This window comes from Hibiscus syriacus, unplaced genomic scaffold, assembly GCF_006381635.1.
Source record: "Hibiscus syriacus cultivar Baekdansim isolate YM2019G1 unplaced genomic scaffold, ASM638163v2 tig00110783_pilon, whole genome shotgun sequence".
Classification (NCBI taxonomy): Eukaryota; Viridiplantae; Streptophyta; class Magnoliopsida; order Malvales; family Malvaceae; genus Hibiscus; species Hibiscus syriacus.
This window is the reverse complement of record NW_024062861.1, coordinates 1,578,191-1,600,083: the sequence shown is the minus strand read 5'-3', so window position 1 is coordinate 1,600,083 and position 21,893 is coordinate 1,578,191. Positions and strand designations below refer to the sequence as shown.

Sequence of the window (21,893 nt, the reverse complement as noted above, 5' to 3'; positions counted from 1 at the left end):
GCTACCTTGGTCTTAAGTCTCCATACTTTCCTATCATAGGTCATGTCATCGGTAAGGGATAAATCCTTCATATCAGATCTCAAGCAGTCTACCCACTTCCTCCTTGGTCATCCTCTCCTTCTGGCACCGTCGACTGTAATCGACTCTACCCTCCTGACCGCATCCGACGGTTATCGCCTAAGGACATGCCCAAACCATCGTAGTCTTCACTCCCTCAATTTTTTGGATACAGGCACCACCACCAAGGACATCCTAATAGCAGAGTTTGGTGTCATGTCCCACAGAGTCCTACCACATGCCCATCGAAGCATTCTCATTTCTGCAGCTTCCATCCTCTTTACGTGATCCTTCTTGATTTTCCAACATTCTGATCCATACAGCAGCACTGGTCTTATTGTCATTATATAAAAATTTTCCTTGAGTTTTAGAGGCACCTTCTTGTCACACAAAACTCCAGTAGCAGCCCTCCACTTTAGCCATCCCGCCTTTAGACTGTGTGTAATGTCATCATCTACACCCCCATCTTTATGTATCATAGACCCTAGGTACTTGAAACAATCATTTGAGGGGAGAACGTGTCCTTCGATGCATACGTCTACATCTTCATCGTTTTGGTTCCTACTGAAGTTTGAACATAAATACTCTATCTTTTCAATATTGATCCTTAGACATTTTTCTTCCAAAGCAGTCTTCCAGGTAGCAAGTCTACTATTCAACTCATTTTTTGTTTAAGCAAATAGGACAATGTCGTCAACGAAAAGCATATACTATGAAACACCATCTGGTGTCACACAATAAATGTCGTCCATAATCAAGGCAAAGATGTAAGGGCTAAGAGCCGACCCCTGATGGAGTCTGATTTTCACCGAGAAAGCCTCGATGTCACCAACTGTAGTCCTGACGTATGTAGTAGATCAACAGAACATATCACAAATCGCCCGGATATAAGCAGTTGGGATTCGTCTCGTTTCCAAGGTCTTCCAGATCGGATCGCGGGGTACGCTATCATACGTCTTCTCAAGGTCAATGAACATCATGTGAAGATCTCTATTTTTCCCTATATTTCTCCATAAGCCGTCGAAGTAGATGAATCGCCTCCGTAGTAGACCTGTCTGGCATAAAGCCAAATTGGTTTTCCGAAACCCTAGTAACCTGTATCAACCTAGCCTCTATCACTCTTTCCCATAGCTTCATGGTATGACTGAGTAGTTTAATACCTCTGTAGTTACCACAACGTTGGGGATATCCTTTATTCTTATAGATTGGTATCACTGTAGACTCTCTCCACTCCTCTGATATTTTGGCAGACTCTAAAATAATATTAAAGATATTGGTCAACCACTGAACTCCCTCTTCTCCTAGGGTCAACCATACAGTGATAGGAATTTGATCTGGACCGACAGCTTTGTCTCTCCCCATCTTTCTAAGGGCCATTTTGACTTCCTCAATCCCAATCCTACTTGTAGGGTAATCATTGGCCGTAGTATGATGGTCGGCTGACCCATCAACATTACTATCTCTTCAGGGAGAGGCACCTTTATTAAATAAGCCAAAAAAGTAACTACCCCAAACCCTCTTAATATCATGATCTTTCACTAAAAGAACACCATTGTTGTCCTTAATAAACCTAATGTTACCTAGATCCTTTTTCCTATTCTCCCTGGATTTTGCAAGCCTGAAGATGCCGTTTTGTCCTTCCTTGGTGTCTAATCTCTTGTACATTTCCTTGTATGCCTTATCCTTTGCTTTAGCCACTGTTTTCTTGGCTTCCCGCTTTGCCTCCTTGTATCTTTGTTTAGCCCTCGATCTTTCTTCGTCGTCATTGCATTGTAGCAACTCCTTGAAGCAAGTTTGCTTTGTCTTCACCTTAGTTTGGACTTCGTCGTTCCACCACCACGATTCTTTATGTTCATTGGCCTTCCCTGTCCATAACCCAAGGGTGTTTTTGCCCACCTCTCTGATGGAATTTGTCATATTTTTCCATAACATATCTACATTATTTGAGTTTGTAGTTCCAAAACCTGTATGAGACAAAACCTTACTCCTAAAGTCATCAGCTGTCGCACCATGTAAGTTCTTCCAAAGAATCCTAGGTTTACATAGTGTAGCCCTCCTATGAGTACTCCGCCCGTGGCGTACGCAGAACACCAAAACCAACAATCTGTGTTGTGATGCACATGCCTCTTCAGGGAACACCTTACAGTCAATGCAAGCTCATCGATCCTGACTTCGAACCAGGATGTAGTCGATTTGGGTACAATGTCCCCCGCAATGGAACGTAATCAAGTTTGCATCTCTCTTGTTAAAGAATGAGTTAGTGACCACCATACCGTGTGCAGTAGAAAATTCAAGCAACGTACTCCCCTCCTCGTTCTTACTACCAAAACCGAAACCCCTATGAACACCATCACAGCCTTCAATTTCACTACCTATATGGCCATTGAAGTCTCCCCTGTGAAAACTATTTGGTCATCCGGAATGCTCCTAAGTACATCATCTAACGAATCCCGGAAGCAACGTTTCTTCCCCTCCCCTAGGCCAACATGTGGGGCGTACATTGAAAGGACATTCACCACTTCCTCTTCTATAATAACCTTAATCATCATGATCCTATCACGGTATCTACAAACTTCAACTACATTTTCCTTGAGTCTAGAGGATACCAAGATACCCACCCTATTTCTAGCGTTATCTACACCTGAATACCACAACTTGTACCCGTTACAATCTCAACGATAGCTAAAATTTCACAGAAGATAATATTCTAATTTCTAATTTTTTTCTAAACTTGAATTTGTTTTTTAAAATTTTCTAAATCTAACCCAAATCTATACTAACCCTAGATGAGGACTCCTTTCATGTTTATGCGAGCTTAAGTATTTAACATGAATGTGGGTAGTGGCACCCACCCTCTCTCGCAAACCCATCTAACAATGCAACATTAATAGGAAGGAAGCATACATGTCCAGAAAAAATGCATTTAAATGAAGGGTATTGTGAAGAGAGTTGTAGTCTTTATTAAGTGCAGCTAGAAGATTGGCAAGGCCGTCTTGTAAATTTTGGTGGCCCTATGTCATAACAGTAAAATAGGCCTTTTAAAACTAAAATATTAGATATATAAAGTTCACTAATATTTCAAAATTTATTATAACTATAAGAAAACATTAAATAGTGATAAAAAAATATCTTCATGTAATAAAGTGAAATACAAAGTAAGCTATTCTCTAAATAATGTGGCCCTTGGACTTAAAAATTCTTGGGCCAAACATCATAAATACACGTATATACAAAAGACATAAAAAAATTTGGAGGCCCTTACAAAAATTGGGCCCTGTGCGGTTGGACAACCCGCACAGGTCCAAAACCGGCCCTGAAGATTGGTTGTTTAGGTTGTTATTGTGTTGCACTAGTCAAATTTTGGAGAGTGGTTTGTCGATTGAGGTTGTTAGCTTCCTTAACTGATCACTAACTATCCTCTTCTTCTTGTATATATCATCTGGTTCTTTGAGGATTTTACAGGTTTTATCAATAAAATCCAGAGAGTATTGTCTCTCTTTCACTATCTTGGCATGGTATCATTCGCTAGTGTTTTTGTTGGGCCTTGCTCTGCTTCTGCTCTTTCGTAAGTTTTGTGGTGTGTTCATCTTATTTTTTGTTTGGCTATGGATCCGCCAGTTAGTGGTTTAAATTTTGGTTCTCTGACGGCTGATGGTGTGACTAATCCTCCTAGCTCTTTGACGTATACCACGGTGGTTCAACATCTTCCTAAACTTGACACGTTGAAGCTTTCTTAAAACAATTACATATTATGGAAACATCAAATACCGTTGATTATTGATGGTTATGGCTTACTGTGGTTTCTTTCTGGTGATGATGGTTCTCTGGAGCAATTTGTAACTATGACAGACGAGTTCTTAGTTAAGAATCCCTCGTTTCTTGTTCATCGTTAACAAGACAAATTGCTTGCATCTTGGTTGTTATCTATAGTTTCCTCAGAGGTAGTGGCTATGGCCATGGTTGTTTTAGTAATCGACCTCAATGCCAGCTATGTGGAAAGTAGGGTCATCTAGTTCATAAATGCTATTATGGTTTTAATGAATCCTTTCAGGGATCTTTTTCTGATTATGGCGACTCACGCGGTGGTGCTGGTTCTCGATCGAGAGGTTTTGATCAAAGCGAGACTCGTGTTCTCAGTCAACAGATCTCCACGCCCTCTATGTTTGCAGCTCAGCCAATAACCCATCAAGTGTTGGCTCATTTTTTTGGTCCTACTGGATCTGGTGGGTTGTCATCAGTTAGTGGTTATGGATTGAGTGTTCGTTTTTCAAATAGAAGGCCATACTTGTGTGGCTCAATCACTAGTTTGAGAATGCTCCTTTTACCAATCAACACTCCATTAATGGTTCTCCAAGGTTTTTTTATACTTCACATGCAGTGCCACAAGTTTTAGTTGTTTCAGTTCCTGTTTCTATCGTTTCCTCTTCTCAGTCTCCTCAATCTTCGTTTAGTTCTCAACAGTTTGCTTCGTCTGGTTTTCCTGCGTCGTTGAACTCTACCATGGGCAAAGAAGTCGAAATTGAAGTAATTTACTCTTATAACAATTTAGACTGTAAATTGAATTTTGTTAATTGAACTATGAGAATGTGAGCATGTTGTCTCCACTTCTGTAAACTTGTGTTTTGGATCAACCTTCAAGCCCTAAACTATCTTAAATAAGGATAAACTATCTTGTCAGTCATTCAATTTTAGTTTTCTTATGGAACTTGTTATTAAACAATAAATTAATTTAATTTTAGCTATAAACTTTTAGCACTTATATCTCTATTTGAGAGAGAGTTTGTTCCAGTAGTGAAGACAAATTATATCTCTATTTAATTTATCCATCCACGAATAACATTTTAATTTCCTCGATTATTTCATTGGGTGTAAAAAACAATTAAAGCACCCCAATCAGAATCATTTCCGTCATTAGATGGTTATAATATTTTCATTTTAATGGAATCCAAGTGGCACAGCAAGACAGGAGAATAAATAATCTAAAGGGCAGTTAGAATTTGGCCAAACCAGCTTTGAAATTGGAAAATGGCGATGCAATTGCGAAGCGGCGGCGACGGCGTCTTCCTCTCGCAATGGTCACCGCAGCCAGTGTCCGATTCCAACAATCATCGTAGCAATAGGAATGCCCGGTTGCTAGTTGCGGCTGAGACCCGGCGGAGATCGCGATTCCTCGGCCTTGTCCATTGCAGCAGAAGCAGCGGTAACGGAAACAGCGATGCTAAAATGGGAGTCCCTAATTCGAACTACGTCGTGCCTCTCAACAAGTCCTTCTCCCCTTCCAACTCCTCCTACATCACTCGTCCACTCGTCGAAATCCTTCGCGACCTCAACAAGCGTATCCCTGATAACGTCGTCAAGCCCCCTTCGAACTCTTCTTCTTACACCTTTATCCCCTGGTACTATCGCTGCTTACTTCTATTTTTGAATTTCGGAATCTTCTTATTCATGTTCCAATTGATCTGATCTGACCGGATCTGCTTTGATCGCCGCAGGTACCATGCCAATCGCATGTTGAGCTTCTACGCCCCTGGTTTGAACTTTTCCCTTTTACCCCCTGGATTTCCTCTTTGAATTGCATAAAAATTAACGATTATTGGGTTCAATCTTTCTCACAGGATGGTGTGGGGAAGTACGTGATGTTATATTTGCTGAGAATGGAACTATCACTGTTGTATATCGACTCACCATTCGAGGATCTGATGGAGAGGTATGCTTCCTTCTCCATCCAATAATTGTGTTAAAAACATCATCCTCGCTATGAACACCTGACATTTTACATTTTGACCTCATAGTATTTGAGAACTTAGAGTTCAGGATTTTGATTTGGATTTCAAAGATAGTATAAATTGTGTAATAAAATATTTGGAAATGTAGCATTTATGATTATTTCTCAAATCCATGTATTTGTTAGATAGTGAATTTGAAATTCCTAATAAATTTTTTTTGTATTTAGTAAATCCTGGTTTTAAGCATTTCATATATATATATATATAGATATATTGAATGCTAACTATTTATCCTTAGTGTATGGATTTCATTCTTATAATTTACATAGCAAATGAAATCCAAATCCAAATTCTCAAATTTGTGTTCCCAAATGGAGCATTGAGCATTAAGTTAATTGAGAAATACAAGGGGAAAAAAACGAATAATTTCTTAGGAAGGAGCTATATTGACTGAGTTGCTTACAATCATTATTAAGGTTTTCTATTCAATCTAGTTCCATGTTTTCAGATTTTGTATTAGATGATGTTGGTTGCTTTCATGATCTGCACTTTGGAACTTAGAACTAGGGATATTTTGTTTTGTTTTTGTACAAAACTGTGGGGTTCCTGGGGGGATTCTCATAGATTGTATATTAAGACTGATCCATGGTAGCTTATGGGATTTAAAGTGAAAAGGAATAGAAATACAAATGATCCCTAAGATTCATACCTTGGGTTTCTTGATTGCATTACACAACCAAGAAGAAGAGAAAAAACCATTAGCATCATACATAAAATTCTTTAATTACATCACACCATCCAAAGTAGAACATCTGAGAAAGTACAATTTTAATTCCCCCCCCCCTCTTTTCTGTTCCTCTTTTTATCATTTTATCACAATATTCATATAAGAGCTCAAACCTATTGTCATTGATGAGAGAAAATCAAAATCATTTTGTAGCATAGCACACTACTAGTGCCACTTCCCTTTTCGGTGAGCACATGATAGTGCTGTCATATGAAACTAGTTACTGGTTTTTAGTTGAGTTGCAACGACATGGGCCAAAAATTTGGTAATCTAGCTTTGCTTAAACTTCAATAAAACTTGCTTTGGCTTTTGCTTGAATCAGTAATGATTATGTCTTTGTTGTCACATTGGAGACAGCAAGCTTCTTAAGCTTTAGTTTTTGTCTGAGCTTGAATCAGATTAGACCAAGAAGCTGAATCATATTAGATGATTATTCAAAACAATTTCATTATAAGATATGCCAACAAGTAAAAGAAACCAAAGTACCATATCCGTAGAATCATATAGAAATCCACCATTACTGTTCAATTTGGCAGGCCTCAAATTCAATACTTCAAATCATCCTTGAAGAATAACTTCCCTCAAATATTTAGTTCCATAATCTACAAAATCACAATATAGACTCACAATCCCATATTAACCCTGGTCGAAAGATAAAACTACTAAAACTATAATGTCATTTATATTAAGGAGCTTCTTTTAATGGAACAGCCAGTGTTTTTAGCTGACCTTATGAAGGATTTCATTATAGTCATCTACTGTATTGTTCTGCCAACATATATCCAACGGACATGGATATGGAGGTTGATCCTCCAAAATTTGGAACATTTAGGAAAAAATGAATGTAGCAATATTGGATTACTTCTGAACTTCTATTTAAAACTAGCCTGATTAGATTTCAAATTTTGTTATAGTCCCTTTGACTTGATGCTTGTGTGATGGTATTTACTGTTGTTGTTATGAAGGCGCATCGGGAGTCGACAGGCACTGTGTCAAGCAGCGACATCGACATAGGAGAAGATCCTGTGAGTGCAGCAGAAGAAATAGCATTCTGCAGGGCCTGTGCTCGATTTGGTCTTGGCCTGTATCTTTATCATGAACAACAATAGACACATGCACAAACATATACTGTACTCGTACTGTTGAATTACATTTCCATTACCAGACTATTAATTAAATTAAGGTTTTAAAATTAGCTTACTTTGAAATTATTTTATTTCTATTATTTATTGTAGAAAGGTATTTGCATGCATGCATTATAAGAACTAGTATATAGTGTCACTTGGACCTGTTACTAGTATAAATTTATATAAAAAAGTATCATTATATTTATAGAAAAAAAATATGACAAGATTTCTAGACTATAAATATCACTATTAAATATTGTTATATTTGTCATACATACAAATTTTAAAATTAATGTGATATTTCTATTTTATTGATCTAGAATAATGTCTTTATTAATATTTATTTAACAACTGAATTTTTTATGTAAATCAAATAATTAAACTTAAAGAATTTATTTGAAACTCGACGTACATAATTTGTAGGGGCGTAAATAAACAAAGTGAATAAACTTAGGCATGTTCTGTTCATTTATGTTCATGAAAAAGCTCGTTTATTGACTCGTTCGTTTATGTTCATGAACAAGTTCGTTTAATGATTCATTTATAAGTTCGTTTAATTTTTATTTTTTTACATTTTAAATACCGGTGAATGTATGGATTAAATTAAACACAATGAAATTTAGAATTTACACTAAGAAGTTTAAGCATCAGTGTCATAATTTTATGATTTTTTAGCTTGCAAATAAACATGTTCACGAACCTTAAATGAACATGTTCGAGAATCCTAAATGAACGAACACTAACACCTTAAAAAATAAATAACCGAACACGAACATGATATAAAAAAATTAAACGAAAACGAATCAAATATGAACACAATTAAAAATAAACAAATAAACACAAAAGTAACTTTATCTAAAGTTAACTGCGAGTCACAAAAAAAATCGATTAATTGCGTGATCAATTTATAACGAATATTATATATAAGAAAGTTTCTCTAAATTCATGTTTATATATATTATATTAGAAAGATGAGTGGTCTCAGTGGTTAAAGAAAATATTGTTCTTCCTAGAGATCCTGATTTCGAGTAGCTGTGTCTGTAGGATGTGTGTGCATTGTCAATAATTAAGAAAGATACTGAACAAATACTACCTTATAATCACTCCAGACTATTTAATATATATTATAGGGTGGTTATGTTGTACGAAAGCCTAATTTAATATATATATATTATCACAATTTTGTTTTTGTTTTTACATATTCTATTGAGATACACACACGTATATTATATACATGCAAACATTGTTTACTTGCAAATTGATGGAAGGTCATGACTTGTATGTTTGAAACTGGATACCTATCAGTAAGGCCTCAAAGTTTTGCACCTGAATCTGAAGCTATCCAGGAAGTGATCACATCCACCAGAATGTTAATGTCCTTCAAAGTTTCCGTTCGTATAATGCTAGACTCAACGCCTAATGTATTGTCGACCTCTTTGGCCACGGTCTCCCACTGTGTTCCTGCACTCAGATTCGCCAAAAGCTCACTTCCACGAGTAACTGCATCTGCTATCATGGGTGGAACCTCTGGAAGAACCTGCAACATGTATAATATGTATTACTAAAACTGCTTGCCTTCTCCAGCAAGTAAATGCAATTTCGACTTGCTCGAATCGTGCAGAGGCATTCTAAAATAATTTGTTACAAGCATACTTGGAGAGGAAGCCCATGATTTCCTGCTAACAATCGAATCGACATGTCTAGCATTGAACTGATGGCCGACTCCGAACTTAGCACCTTAGCCAAGTTTGGAGTTTCATCTATCGAGTCGTCATTGAACTTTATCAACAGATTTCTTGAAACACCGTAGTATGACTTTATCTGAAAAAAGATTGTGAAAATCAAAAAGCAGAAGTTTAAAAGATTATATCAGAAGGAGATTGCAGTTTGCAGTACTTTGTGATACAGTTAATAAAGTAAACCATCTCTATCGAGTCTCTAAGGTTTTGGGTTCCCTTTCTGAGCTTGAGCGAATCGACAGAATCAGCCCAACAAAGAAGAACAAGGGAAAAGCTATGCTACTCAACACATATTTTCCTGTCCATTTCTCTGTGATTTGATCTCAAACTCACAGATGCGGATAATTAGGTCTTTGTTCTTAGGCTTAGAACATGAAGTGAGAGGAATTGGCTAGACCAGTTACAGAATATCGGTCTGCAGAAAGATAACCTCAGTAGACCACCTCGTCGAGGGGACGCATCAATTAGCTAAAGGCCAAAGTCTTTCTATGGCTCAAAACTATCAACCATGAGGTCCAAGCATGAAACAAGCAGACAATAAAGTTTGTCTAGGATGAGAGACTTGATAAATTAACAAGAACATGAAGTGAGAGGAATTGGCTAGACCAGTTACAGAATATCGGTCTGCAGAAAGACAACCTCAGTAGACCACCTCGTCGAGGGGACGCATCAATTAGCTAAAGGCCAAAGTCTTTCTATGGCTCAAAACTATCAACCATGAGGTCCAAGCATGAAACAAGCAGACAATACAGTTTGTCTAGGATGAGAGACTTGATAAATTAACAAGAATAAACAACAATGTGTAATGCGACAACCTCGGGATAAAAGAGTCGGAGATTTTACGTACAAGTCGCTGAGCTTCTTCAGGTTTTGGAGTAAAATCATCTCTTCCATTGGCTAAGTCTATGTACAAGGGAGGAAGTTGCTCAACTAGAGGGAGAACCTGCTTTATAATGGGAGGACTAAGGCTTTCCATTTGCTTTACTGTCATCTCACCCTGCAAGTAGTTGGTATAAAACTGGATTAGTCATTCGTATCAGAACAATATATAAAGAATAAGCTCAACGAAGCAATAGCTGGCCTTCCAATGACAACGACAGTGGCGATTATCGTGGGTGGCCCATAACAAATGACTTGGCAGTAATTACATTTTCATGTCATATTGAGGAAGAAGAATAAGAACGATGAAGCTCAGAGGGATCATTAGTACCAAGGAGGTTCTAATTCTTGTTGACAGTGGTTCTACCAACAATTTCCTAGCTGATGACATTGTTACATAAGGCTAAGATTTTCTCCAAGATCGGTTTGCGATCTGGCTACCACCATATCAGATTCAATCTAGAAGACAATGCCAAGAATTCAGAACACATTTAGGACATCAACGCACCATCATCCTTTCAGGCTGCCATGAATGATCTTTTCAGACCTTATTTGTGAAAAGTATTCTATTCTTCGATGATATCCTTGATTACAGTAAGGATATGAAACAACATTGGTCACATCTCCGCATGGCACTCGATATGCTATTTTACTTGAACAACAAGCAAAAGCAACTGAGACCTTCGACCAGCTTAGTTGCTTGAATTGAGCATGAGAAGAATTATTTGCAGCATTGCATGTAATACAGGAAAAGATAGAGTTGAGCGTTTACCGCCATGCGGATTGTCGGCGACGATGCAATTCGTGATAGAAATGGTCCAATGCATTGGGCCACTGGTACAAGAACAGTTGAGAGCCATGGGATAGTTAAGCTTGCTTTCTGCAGATTATAGAATATATTTTCAATCTCATTTCAACTCATAAAGGAGATAAATGGTAGCTATCTTAGGATGGACGTAAGCTGAAAAATGCAGATTCAGAAGAAAAAAAATATCAACATGAAGTTGAACTACCTGGTTGTTGAATGCCATTAATACATTCCCACTCCTTTTCACGGCATATCTTGAACCTGTAAAATCAATTCATTAATAAAATAACCAGCTACATGCTTAGGCTTGAATAAGATAAAAGAAGATCTGTTAATACCGATCAAAAGGTGGATGACAGAACCCAAAGAATGGCCAATACCAAAAGTAGGAAGATCATGCTCCTATTTCATGAAGCTTAAAGTTACCTTTCAGTTTCATTTATAAAAGAACCCAAGAATTTAAAGGTGGCTTTCAACTGGAAAAAGAAATTAATTTTTGATATTACATTAACAACTCACTGTTTCTTGTAGAAACCGTAAGCACCTGCCGAATTTGGCCTGTACTTCATCGGCGATGAAGAAGTAATCAAATCCGCTAGCATATGGTGTTGCAATCACCAGAACACCCCTTCATACAGGAAAATGTTAAATAGTGGGGTATAAATAAACCGAGCTTCTATGTTGGTGTTCAATTGTTCATTTTTTGGTAAGGAAAAGAGAGTATCCTAAACAACAAAGTGGACTCTATGAAGAATGTTATGAAAAGAATTACAAATAAATTACAGGCACAATATATATATATATATATCTGCCATAATACTATCATACAAACCATGTCAACTTTGGAGGCCTTCAATCAAATTTTTGGAAAGAAGGCAACTAAAGAGTAGCGGTGGATAGGGATGTAAATGAACCAAGATTGAATGAATAAGATTATGTTTGTGTTCGTTTGTCTATTTTTAAAGGTGTTCATGTTAGGTTTGTGTTCGTGTCCGTTTATTTATTATTTGTTAATATGTTCATTTAATGTTCACAAACGTGTTTGTTTATATATTCAGTAACGTGTTCGTTTAGCGCTAATGAACATATTCTTTCAGCATTCTTCGCTTATCGTTCATTTATATGTTCAATTTTTAGTTTCACACTTTCATTTGCAAGCTAAAAAAAAATGATAAAATTACGTCACTAGTGTTTAAACTTATGTTCGCTTAATTTAATTCATATCTTTACCAATATATTTAAAAAGTAAAAAAATAAAAGGAAAATGAGAACCGAGTATATGAACTTGTTCATGAACATAAATGAATAAATCAATAAACGAGTTTATAAACGAACTCATAAACGAGTTTATAAACGAACTCATAAACGAGTTTGTTCGTGAACATAAACAAATCGAACACACATCTGTTCGTGTTCCTTCGTTTATTAAATGAACATAAAAATTTTTGTTTATACTCATTTATTTAGTTTAACAAACGAACAGAAACAAACGTTATATAAACAGTCCACCGGATGTTCTATTCATTTACACCCCTTCAGTGAAAGACACTTACTTTTCCGAAAGGCGCTCAAGAAACAAACGATAAGTAAGTTGGGGAGCTGCTCCAACAAATAGATCACCAAGAAAATGAACAACTGAATTCGGTTTCAAGCCTTTGGGTTTGAGAACCCATGCTCCCTGCATGCATAAAGCTAGCAATCAGGTGAGATTGTTGAAGATGGAGTTTGTAAAAAAAGATGGGTTCTCAAATTTTAATAAACTTGTGAAATGGTTTATGCCTTCTAATGAATAAACATGATATGATACCCAAACAACACGACTTGACAAAGTATCAAGAAAAAAAAAAAGGTAAAGTACACAAATGTCCTCCAATTATAAGATATTGCTTTGTTAAGTCCTTTAATTAATTAAAGTTATAAAATAATCATCTGACAGTAAGGTGTTGTTTTGTTGAGTCCCTCGACTATTAAAAGTTATAAAATAGTCTCATGACTATTCATATATTTCAAATTCGTCATTTTCCGTTAAAAAATTATTATTGTCTCAATTGGTCGTTAACATGCTCACTGAGATGTGATAAAAATCTGATTTCATAACTGTTTGAGTTGTATTTTGTCGATCAAGTTTTTATTTATATTATGTCATTGAGTCAGTTTTTGAAATATTATGTTGTCGATCTAGTGCTTGAAAACGACGATGGTGTCAATAGACATCATTAGAGTATGATTTTATTATATCTCAATCAACATGTTAACGTTCAGATTAGACGACTGTCAAATTTTTAACGAAAAAATATGAGTTTATAATATATGAGTAGTCGGATGACCATTTTATAACCTTTAATAGTCGAGAAACTCAACAAAGTAACATCCAATAGTCGGAAGACAATTTTGTAATTTATAATAGTTGAAGACTCAATAAAATAACCCTCTATAATCGGGACCATTTGTATACTTTACCATAAGAAAAAAAAAGAATGGGATAAAACCTCGACTTGGTTCCAATCACTTGAAGCACCCCAAGCACCTGACGATTGCCTAACGGTGTCTGTAAGTAATCTGAAAACGCAAACACATCAGGAGAAGAACTGCAGGAGTGGAAGAAGAGAAAGGACATAATATACCTCTCGATACCATGATAGGGCTGATTCTGTATCTGGTTGCTGCGGTTGGATTCATTGTAGTTACATAAGATTGTTCGAGTCGAACGGGGACGAATTGCGGGAGAAAAAGGGAATTTGAGAATGGATTCGGAGGAGCATATTTTGTGAGTCTGGTGAATTGGAAATGGAGATGGAGGCATGAACAAGCGGTTAGCCATATCATTAAGGTTCTAGGTACAGGACAGGGTCTAGCTGTTAAGATTTGAAATTGCTTTGGTTTTGAGTCATTATATGTTTCTGTTTGTCTTGTCCCACCCGCAAGCGGTCATGCCAAAGGCGCTTCATTATCTCTGCTCTCCACCATCATGCATGTCGCGTTTCCGTTTCACACTTTCACTGCAACTATGTTTTGGTCGGCTCGGAATATATTTGGGTAAAGTAAACAAATGGTCTCTGAGAATTATTTTTATTGAATCTAGTGACTATTAAAAATTATAAAATGATTCATTGATTATAGAGAGTTGTTTTGTTGAGTCATTTACTATTAAAAGTTACAAAATGATCATCAAACTATTCATTGTGTTCTAAAATCATCATTTCTTTTTAAAAAAATTGACGACGGTCTAGACTGGTTGTTAACTTACTGACTGAAATATGATAAAATTTGATCCCATAATCTCAAACGACAATCATATCTCAGTCGGCAAATTAATGTTCATCTCAGACAATCATTAATTTTTTAACGAAAAATGAAGAGTTTGGAATAAAATGAATAATCGAATGACCATTTTGTAACTTTTAATAGTCGAGTGACTGAACAAAACAACTCTCTGTAGTTGGGTGATCATTTTGTAATTTTTAATAGTCAAGAAACTCAACAAAATAATATCCTATAATTGGGAGACCATTTGTGTACTTTACCCAATATATTTTAGCTTTAAATATTAACTTTTGGGTAAATTACTTAAATAGATCCTGCACTTTGGTGCTTACATTTTAATCACTGAACTCTTAAGAGTTGAAACCATTAAATGGTCTTAGCGATAAAAGAAAATTTTATTTTCTCTAAAAGTCTTGAGTTCAAGTAGTTGCGTCTTCGGAGTGCGTGAGGACTGTCAATAGGTTAAAAAAGTTATGAACAAATATTATCTTGTAATCATCTAATACTATTAAGAAAAAATTGGTTTCAATGAAGTTTTTATTTTCATTTCAATCAACTGGATAAAAATTGCAGAAAATATATATGATTTTGATGAGAATCAAATCTATACTCTTAACCATTTGAATAAGTTAAAATATTGTTATAATATTAATAAAAATAATATTTAAATTAAATTGATGTTGTGTTACTCTCACCACAAATCCAGGGACGTCTTGTAAATTTTGGTGGCTCTATGCCATAACAGTAAAATATGCCTTTTAAAACTAAAATATTATTTAATGCGGGTCTTGGACTTGAAAATTCTTGGGTCAAACATCCTAAATACACATATATACAAAAGACTTAAAAATATTTGGAGGGCCTTACAAAAATTGGGCCCTGTACGGTTGGGCAGCCCGCACAGGCCCAAAACCGGCCCTGCACAAATCATTTATAGAGATCAATCACTACACACAACATCTTGGATTCCTTTTAAGATGGTTGCTGACATGTGTGGTAGATCTTTTTATATATCAGCTATTGGTTATACTGTAGTAGATCTTAAGGAAAATTTATTTTGAATGTTAAATTTAAATAAAATTATTTTGGGTATCAAATTTAGAAATTATCTGAAGAAATTTTCTTAAGCGCATGAAAATGAATAGCTGGTGCCATTTTAGGTTTAAGAATGACAATATTTTATTAAAATTGTGTTAATTTTATTTTTTTTAAAATTTATATTAATTTTATAAAGAAATTTTCTTTTCAAAAATTTGACACGCCTCATTGTATGCTGGCTCCACCAGTGGTAGATCCCTCCGTTAAAAGATATTCGTTTATGCAAACGTGAGATGTCTTCGTGGGATTCCTCTACCTTACATAAGTAAATCTAAAATGATACCTCTATTGATATGTCTTTTTTCGAACAACGTCAAAACCCTTCTTAGTGAAAGCATATACAACGTGAGACATTGTGGTTATATTATTTTACTGGTATAGTATGAGATAAAATGATTGTATCCCTCCATTGACAGTAACTTCGAGACATCATCTAACATTCATTCACTGAGTGAAGAGCGAGATGTCTTCTTGAAGAGATGTTTTTATCACAGTATAGTAGACCCCTCTATTAAAAATCACTCATCTACAAAACATAAGGTGCCTTCGTATGATTCCTCCACTTTAAATGTACCGCTAAAGGGAATATATTAGGATGCCTCTATATGAGATGTCTTTGTTTCATACAATGTTGGAAGCATCTTTAGCGATAGTCTCTGGTAGCATAACTTGAGATGACATAGTTATATCTCATTGCTAGTATAGTGTGAGATATCACGATTGTATCATTCTATTAACAGTAGCTTCGAGATGTCATCCAACATCTCTTCATTAAGTGAAGAGTGAGATGCCTCCTTAGAGAGATACCTCTGTTAAGATGTCCCATTGGGAAGCCTTCTCGTGTACAATGTGAGAAGCCTCCTATTTAAGAGACCATGCAAATGCAGCAAGGGATGACACATTTCTTGAAAGTGTAAGATGCTCATCGAATATAGTGTAGTAGATCTCCTCATTTACATATATTTCTTAAAAGTGTGAGATGCTTCGTTAAATCTAGCATGGTAGATATTTTCAATTCACATATATTGCTTGAAAGCGTAAGATACTCTATCGAATCTGACAGGCTAGATCCTTACGCCTATACATATCTCTTGAAAGCATAAGACATTTCATTGAATATGATGTTGTAGATCCTCCTATTCACACATTTTTTAAAAGCGTGAGATCCTTCTATTGATTTGGCTTTGTTCGTACAACATCAAAAGTCTTCTTAATAATTGCCTATGCTAACATTACGTTTGACTTAATGGTTATATCTCGTTGCTAGTATAGTGTGAGATGTAAAGATTGTATCCCTCCATTGACAACAACGTCGAGATATCATCCAACATCCATTCGTTAAGTGAAAAGCGAAATGCTTTCTTAAAGAAATGTATCTATCACAATGTAGTAGATCCCTCTGTTAGAAGACACTCATCTATACAACATGAGACGCCGTTACAGGATTCTCTACTTTAAATGTATTTGTCGAGGTGAATCTACAAGAATTCTTTCATAAGATCCATGTTGTTATTGTTGTTGTTTTTTTGGAGACACAAGGAAAGGCGATGGCTAACACCTTATTTTACCATTCTCCAACAGCTTCTTCTATTCTCGATCGTCTCCTAACTCGGGCCTAGTACCCCAAGAGATTGTGTAACATCCCAAAAGTCAGGTCAATGACCAAAATAGAATTTTGGTAAATTTAGTGACCAATTTCAGAAAAGATGGAAAGTTCAACAATTTAAATGAAAAGTGTTGATGTTGGATTTAATAACAAAGTTTGAAAGTAATAAGGGTATTATGGTCATTTTTCATGGAAGATTTTTTATTTTCCCTTTATAAAGGGTAATAAGCACGTGAGAAAGGAAATAATTTCTCCAGAGCCTTCTTCAGTCTTCTTCTTTCTCCTCTCCACCGTGGAGTCTTGTATAAGGTAAGTGGGTCTTCAGTTGGTTAATTATTTCGTTTTAAAGCTTGTTTTGATTCTTGGGATGTTAAGAAAGATTAAGGAAAGCTTTAGGTGGCTTAAAACTTAAGGATTAACAAGTTATGAGAAATTAAGAAAAATGAGTTTTTAAGTGAATATTTGAAATAGATGGAGTTAATAGAGTTTGAAGATGAATTTGACTTGTCGATGGTTAAATTACGGAATATGAAGTATTAGAATTAGATTTAGAACATATTGGAAATTGAGTGTAATTCTTGAATTCCGTATAAATGATAGGATGTTGAGTTTAAAGAAGTGATTATTGAGTAGAAATGAGTTTAAGTGTGTGTATGAAAGTTAGGAATATTAAAGGAGGTAAAATATGAAGAGTTGAGATGAAAAGAGAGTGAATTTCGTGCTTAAAATGGAATTTATGGGTTGTGTGCATCGATGCATCTTTAATGTGCATCGATGTATCTTTAATGTGTATCAATGCACTCTCAAATAAATGAACATCGAATGCAATTAGTGCATCGATGCACCCCCTTAAGATGAAAACATCAAATGCAATTTGTGTATCGATGCATAAGCAGTGCATCGATGCACTCGTTAAAGGATGCATCGATACACTGTAGAGTGCATCGATACCTACATTATTTAAGAGATGAAAGTAACATTTCTTTTAGTCTAAAAAGTGATAGATTAGAATATATTAATTAGTATACTGATATGTATCAATGTATTACTATGTAGATATAGAAAGTAATCTTGTTCCGAAACAATCTAAAGGTTAGGATCGAGTCAAGCAAGCAAGGGTAAGGTGAGTGCGTATTAGTTGATATATTATGATGAATGGAAATAAGACTTGTTAGAAGTCTATTTCCTATATTAACATACATATAAGCATGTTATTGATATGAGCATAATTGTGATATATTATTGTATATGTGGTATGATATGTGTGAATGTATGTTATTGTTATGTGATTAAGATATCAATTATGTGATAATGAATGGTATGAATATATGGAAGGTGAAGTAAGCTAAAGTATGTGAACATATGTATATAAGATAAGCCATGTGGATATGATTTATAAGAGTATGAGTGATATGATAAGAACATATGTTTATGTGATATGGCTATGTGAATTTATGGTAAACATAATAATGATACCCATGTTACGTGTCATGAGAGCTAAAGGTATAATTGGCATGCCAAGAGTCGAGGGTTCTACGTGGTCCTTCGGGACATATATGTAATTCTGTGGAACATATATGTAGAACTTCGGTACACTTATTTGGTCCATTTTATTATGTTTATGGTTCTTAAGGAGTGGTCATTCGAGACATAGTAGTCATTCGGGACATAGTGGTCATTCGGGACATAGTGGTCATTCGGGACAAATATATAGTGCCCCTAGTGGGAATTTATTTGAGCTGTGGTGACATCATCAGTGCACAACCTCAATGAACTCACATATCTTTAGTTCTCCAAGATGTACATGGGCCAATAAAGAAATAATATACAGAAACTTAACATGATTGTCATATGTGATTGAACATTTGGATGTGAATGTATGAGTTTCATTTATTGCATATATGATATGTTCTATGTGAAATATGTTGATATGATATATGGGAATGTAAGTGAATATAATATAATTATATGATATATTAGAGGTAATTTCATGAGAAATCTAGTGAACGCTATATATATATATAGATAAGGAAGTGGTGAACTATATGATTAATGAGAATTGAGACCAAGAAGGTAGTATATTAATTAAAGGAAAAGGTATATAGATAAGTATAAAAGGATATTAGATAAGTGGTGCAGGAAGATATATACGTTTAAAATAGAAATGTGAACTAACCTTGCTAAATTAGTATGAGATTAAATTTAGTATAAGAATCTAAGAAATCATATGAGAATATCAGAGGAATCAAATAAAAATAAGTTATGCAAATATATGTTTATTAAATGAAGATTGGGTGAGGAATGAATTAAGAGGATATAAGAAATTAGGATATTAGAATATGTAACGAGAATTTATGGGTGAAATGTTAAATAGAAATATATAGAAATGAGAGATAAAATATGTAGGATTGTGATCAAAATTACAGGATTAAGAATAGGGTAAGTAAACGACTTAAATGAAGATAGTAGAATGTGATATAAGCTAAGTAGTGTGAATTAAATGATTATAGGAATATGAAATAGTAAAACTCATATGTGATATTATAAGGTTTGTTTATGTATGTATTCATTTTATGAAGTGTACATGAAGATGTATGTTATAATAGTATTAATTATTTATATGCATTGTTAGAAATTTAGTTTATATTATATGTTTTATAAGCCTCACTAAGTCATAGACTTAGCGTGTGATTGTTTCACACGTAGGTTATAGAAGCGAGAAGAGAAGCTAAGAGGAGCAAGACAGGTCAACATCTTCCTTACGAATATCGGATCAGAAATATATTAAATATATGCATTTTGTTTTATAGAATGTAATTGGCATGTAGTATAAAGATTTGAATAGTATAAGCTCTAATATGTTTTGTAAAACCCATTTATGTCAATTAATGATAAAATATTCATTTTATCGAATAGTGAGTTGGATTTTTATCTATCTGTAAAGGAAAATGTTTTGAAAAGTCAATGTGACACCTAGGACTATTTGAATCCGGGTCGGATACGGGTTGAGGTGTTACAGAATGACTATTGATGTTAAACTGTTCAAACTTAGAAATAGGGACGAACTCCGAATTTTCCCGTCAAACCGTGTAATGCAGCTGGTGCCCTTGCTCGGTGAAGTTGGAACTACATCGTGCGAAGTACCGATTGAGAATACTCAAACTTGGGATAAGTGTCTGAAACGAATATGTGCATGGTATCAATATGGTCACTAGGAAAGGGAAGAAGATTCCAAGCATAAGAGAATGTTAGTAAATCAACGTCTTCCTTTGGCTTTTGCATGATTAAAAGGTTTATGGAATAGCAATTGCTGGAAAAATGACACCAATAGAAGATTGAAATGAAACAAAATGCAGAAAGGATTAAAATTATGCAGTAGAATTTATGGAACCTGAACATAGTACTAATGATATGATCTTTTGCCATGAAAATGAGATCAAATGAAATGTTTCAAGTTTCAACAGAAGATACTGCCTACAAACGCACTTTTGAATCAAGATGGAAAGTTTCAAAGTTGTTGGACTAAGTTTCAGATTCAAGAAACTAGCACATGGGTTTGAACTAGCAAAAGAAAAGCATAATCCATGAAACCAGTCATGTTAGATTCTTGTCATAATTCTTACATTTGGAAAAGGGATTTGAAAATTAGAATAAAATGCTTGTAACTAAGCATTTTTGAGTGATCATAGTATTTATACATCTCATTTTCAAATAAGTTAAAGCAGTAAATTACAACACAAACACAGATAACCAAAGCCAAAAGAGACTAGAAATACGAGCAATAGCAAACCCATCACTCACGTGGTGGTTTGAAGGCTGAAGCATTGAGTCTGGATAAAAGGTAGTTACTTGCCATTAGTTGGGAAAAAAACAAAACACGCCGTTGCCGTGTATCGAACCCGGGCCACACGCGTGACAGGCGGGAATACTAACCACCATACTACAACGACTTTGTTGAAACTAGGCTTAAAACGTTTAAAAATAATCAAAACTTTCTTTTATAAACCAGTCATGTAATGCTCCAGGCCAAGTTTTTACTTATAAAGAAACAACTTCAAATTCATAATCTATGATCTTGTATATGTTGTTCAGAATCTTGAATTAAAGAAATCGGAAGCATGTTCTCTACAAACATATAGATTTAATCAAATTAGAGAAGGTAAGATATATTATTAGACATAACATCATAGATTCCTCTTAAGATGGTTTTTAATATATATGTGTTAGATCCTCTAAAGATGAACTATTGATTACAGTGTAGTAGATCCCTCTATTAAAAGATACTCATCTATACAACATGAGATGTCTTCATAAGATTTCTCTACTTTACATATAGTGTTGAAGTAAATCTAAAATGATACTTCTATTTATGTCTCCGTTCGAACAATGCTGGAAATTTTCTTAATGAAAGAATATGTTAATATAACGTGAGACATCGTGGTTATATCCCTTTGCTAGTATAGAATGAGATGAAATGATTGTATCCCTCTATTTATATTAACTTCGAGACATCATATAACTTCCATTCATTAAATGAAGAGACATTTTTTCCACAACGAAGTAGATCCCTTCATTAGAAAACATTCATCTACAAAACGTGAGATGCCTTCGTAGGATTCCGCTGCTTTAAATGTACCACTAAATTGAATCTATTAAGATGTCCTCGTTCGTACAATGATGGGGAGCATCTTCAACGAAAGCCTCGGATAGCATAACGTGAGATGACATAGTTATATCTCATTGTTAGTATAGTGTGAGATACTACGATTGTATTTGTCCATTAATAGTAGCATCAAGATATC

General features: G+C 35.0%; 2 protein-coding genes across 2 annotated transcripts; one reads left to right on the top strand and one right to left on the bottom strand.

Annotated features, from left to right (window-relative positions):
* The first annotated feature begins 5,013 nt into the window (after nt 1–5,013).
* LOC120140198 (DNA repair RAD52-like protein 2, chloroplastic) lies at nt 5,014–20,960 on the top strand. Its single transcript, XM_039155213.1, has 5 exons — nt 5,014–5,453; nt 5,550–5,587; nt 5,673–5,764; nt 7,536–7,706; nt 20,951–20,960. The coding sequence occupies exons 1-4, from the start codon at nt 5,083–5,085 to the stop codon at nt 7,677–7,679; spliced, it is 645 nt and encodes a 214-aa protein (XP_039011144.1). The 5' UTR covers nt 5,014–5,082; the 3' UTR covers nt 7,680–7,706; nt 20,951–20,960.
* LOC120140317 lies at nt 9,010–13,944 on the bottom strand. Its single transcript, XM_039155305.1, has 11 exons — nt 13,748–13,944; nt 13,613–13,682; nt 12,677–12,801; nt 11,643–11,751; nt 11,462–11,525; nt 11,329–11,384; nt 11,088–11,195; nt 10,284–10,433; nt 9,351–9,518; nt 9,302–9,304; nt 9,010–9,234 (listed from the first exon to the last, which is right to left on the bottom strand). Exons 1-11 carry the CDS (start codon nt 13,942–13,944, stop codon nt 9,010–9,012), a joined length of 1,275 nt encoding a protein of 424 aa, XP_039011236.1.
* Nucleotides 20,961–21,893: the final 933 nt, after the last annotated feature.

Bases quoted from the DNA above. Each gene is read 5' to 3' on its own strand.
- LOC120140198 (XM_039155213.1), top strand. From the start codon at position 5,083: ATGGCGATGCAATTGCGAAGCGGCGGCGACGGCGTCTTCCTCTCGCAA. The intron at 5,454-5,549 runs GTACTATCGCTG...TGATCGCCGCAG, and splicing joins TCTTACACCTTTATCCCCTG to GTACCATGCCAATCGCATGT. The intron at 5,588-5,672 runs GTTTGAACTTTT...TCTTTCTCACAG, and splicing joins GTTGAGCTTCTACGCCCCTG to GATGGTGTGGGGAAGTACGT.
- LOC120140317 (XM_039155305.1), bottom strand. From the start codon at position 13,944: ATGGCTAACCGCTTGTTCATGCCTCCATCTCCATTTCCAATTCACCAG. The intron at 11,752-12,676 runs GTAAGTGTCTTT...TCCTGTATGAAG, and splicing joins CTTGAGCGCCTTTCGGAAAA to GGGTGTTCTGGTGATTGCAA. The intron at 11,196-11,328 runs GTAGTTCAACTT...TATAATCTGCAG, and splicing joins TAATGGCATTCAACAACCAG to AAAGCAAGCTTAACTATCCC.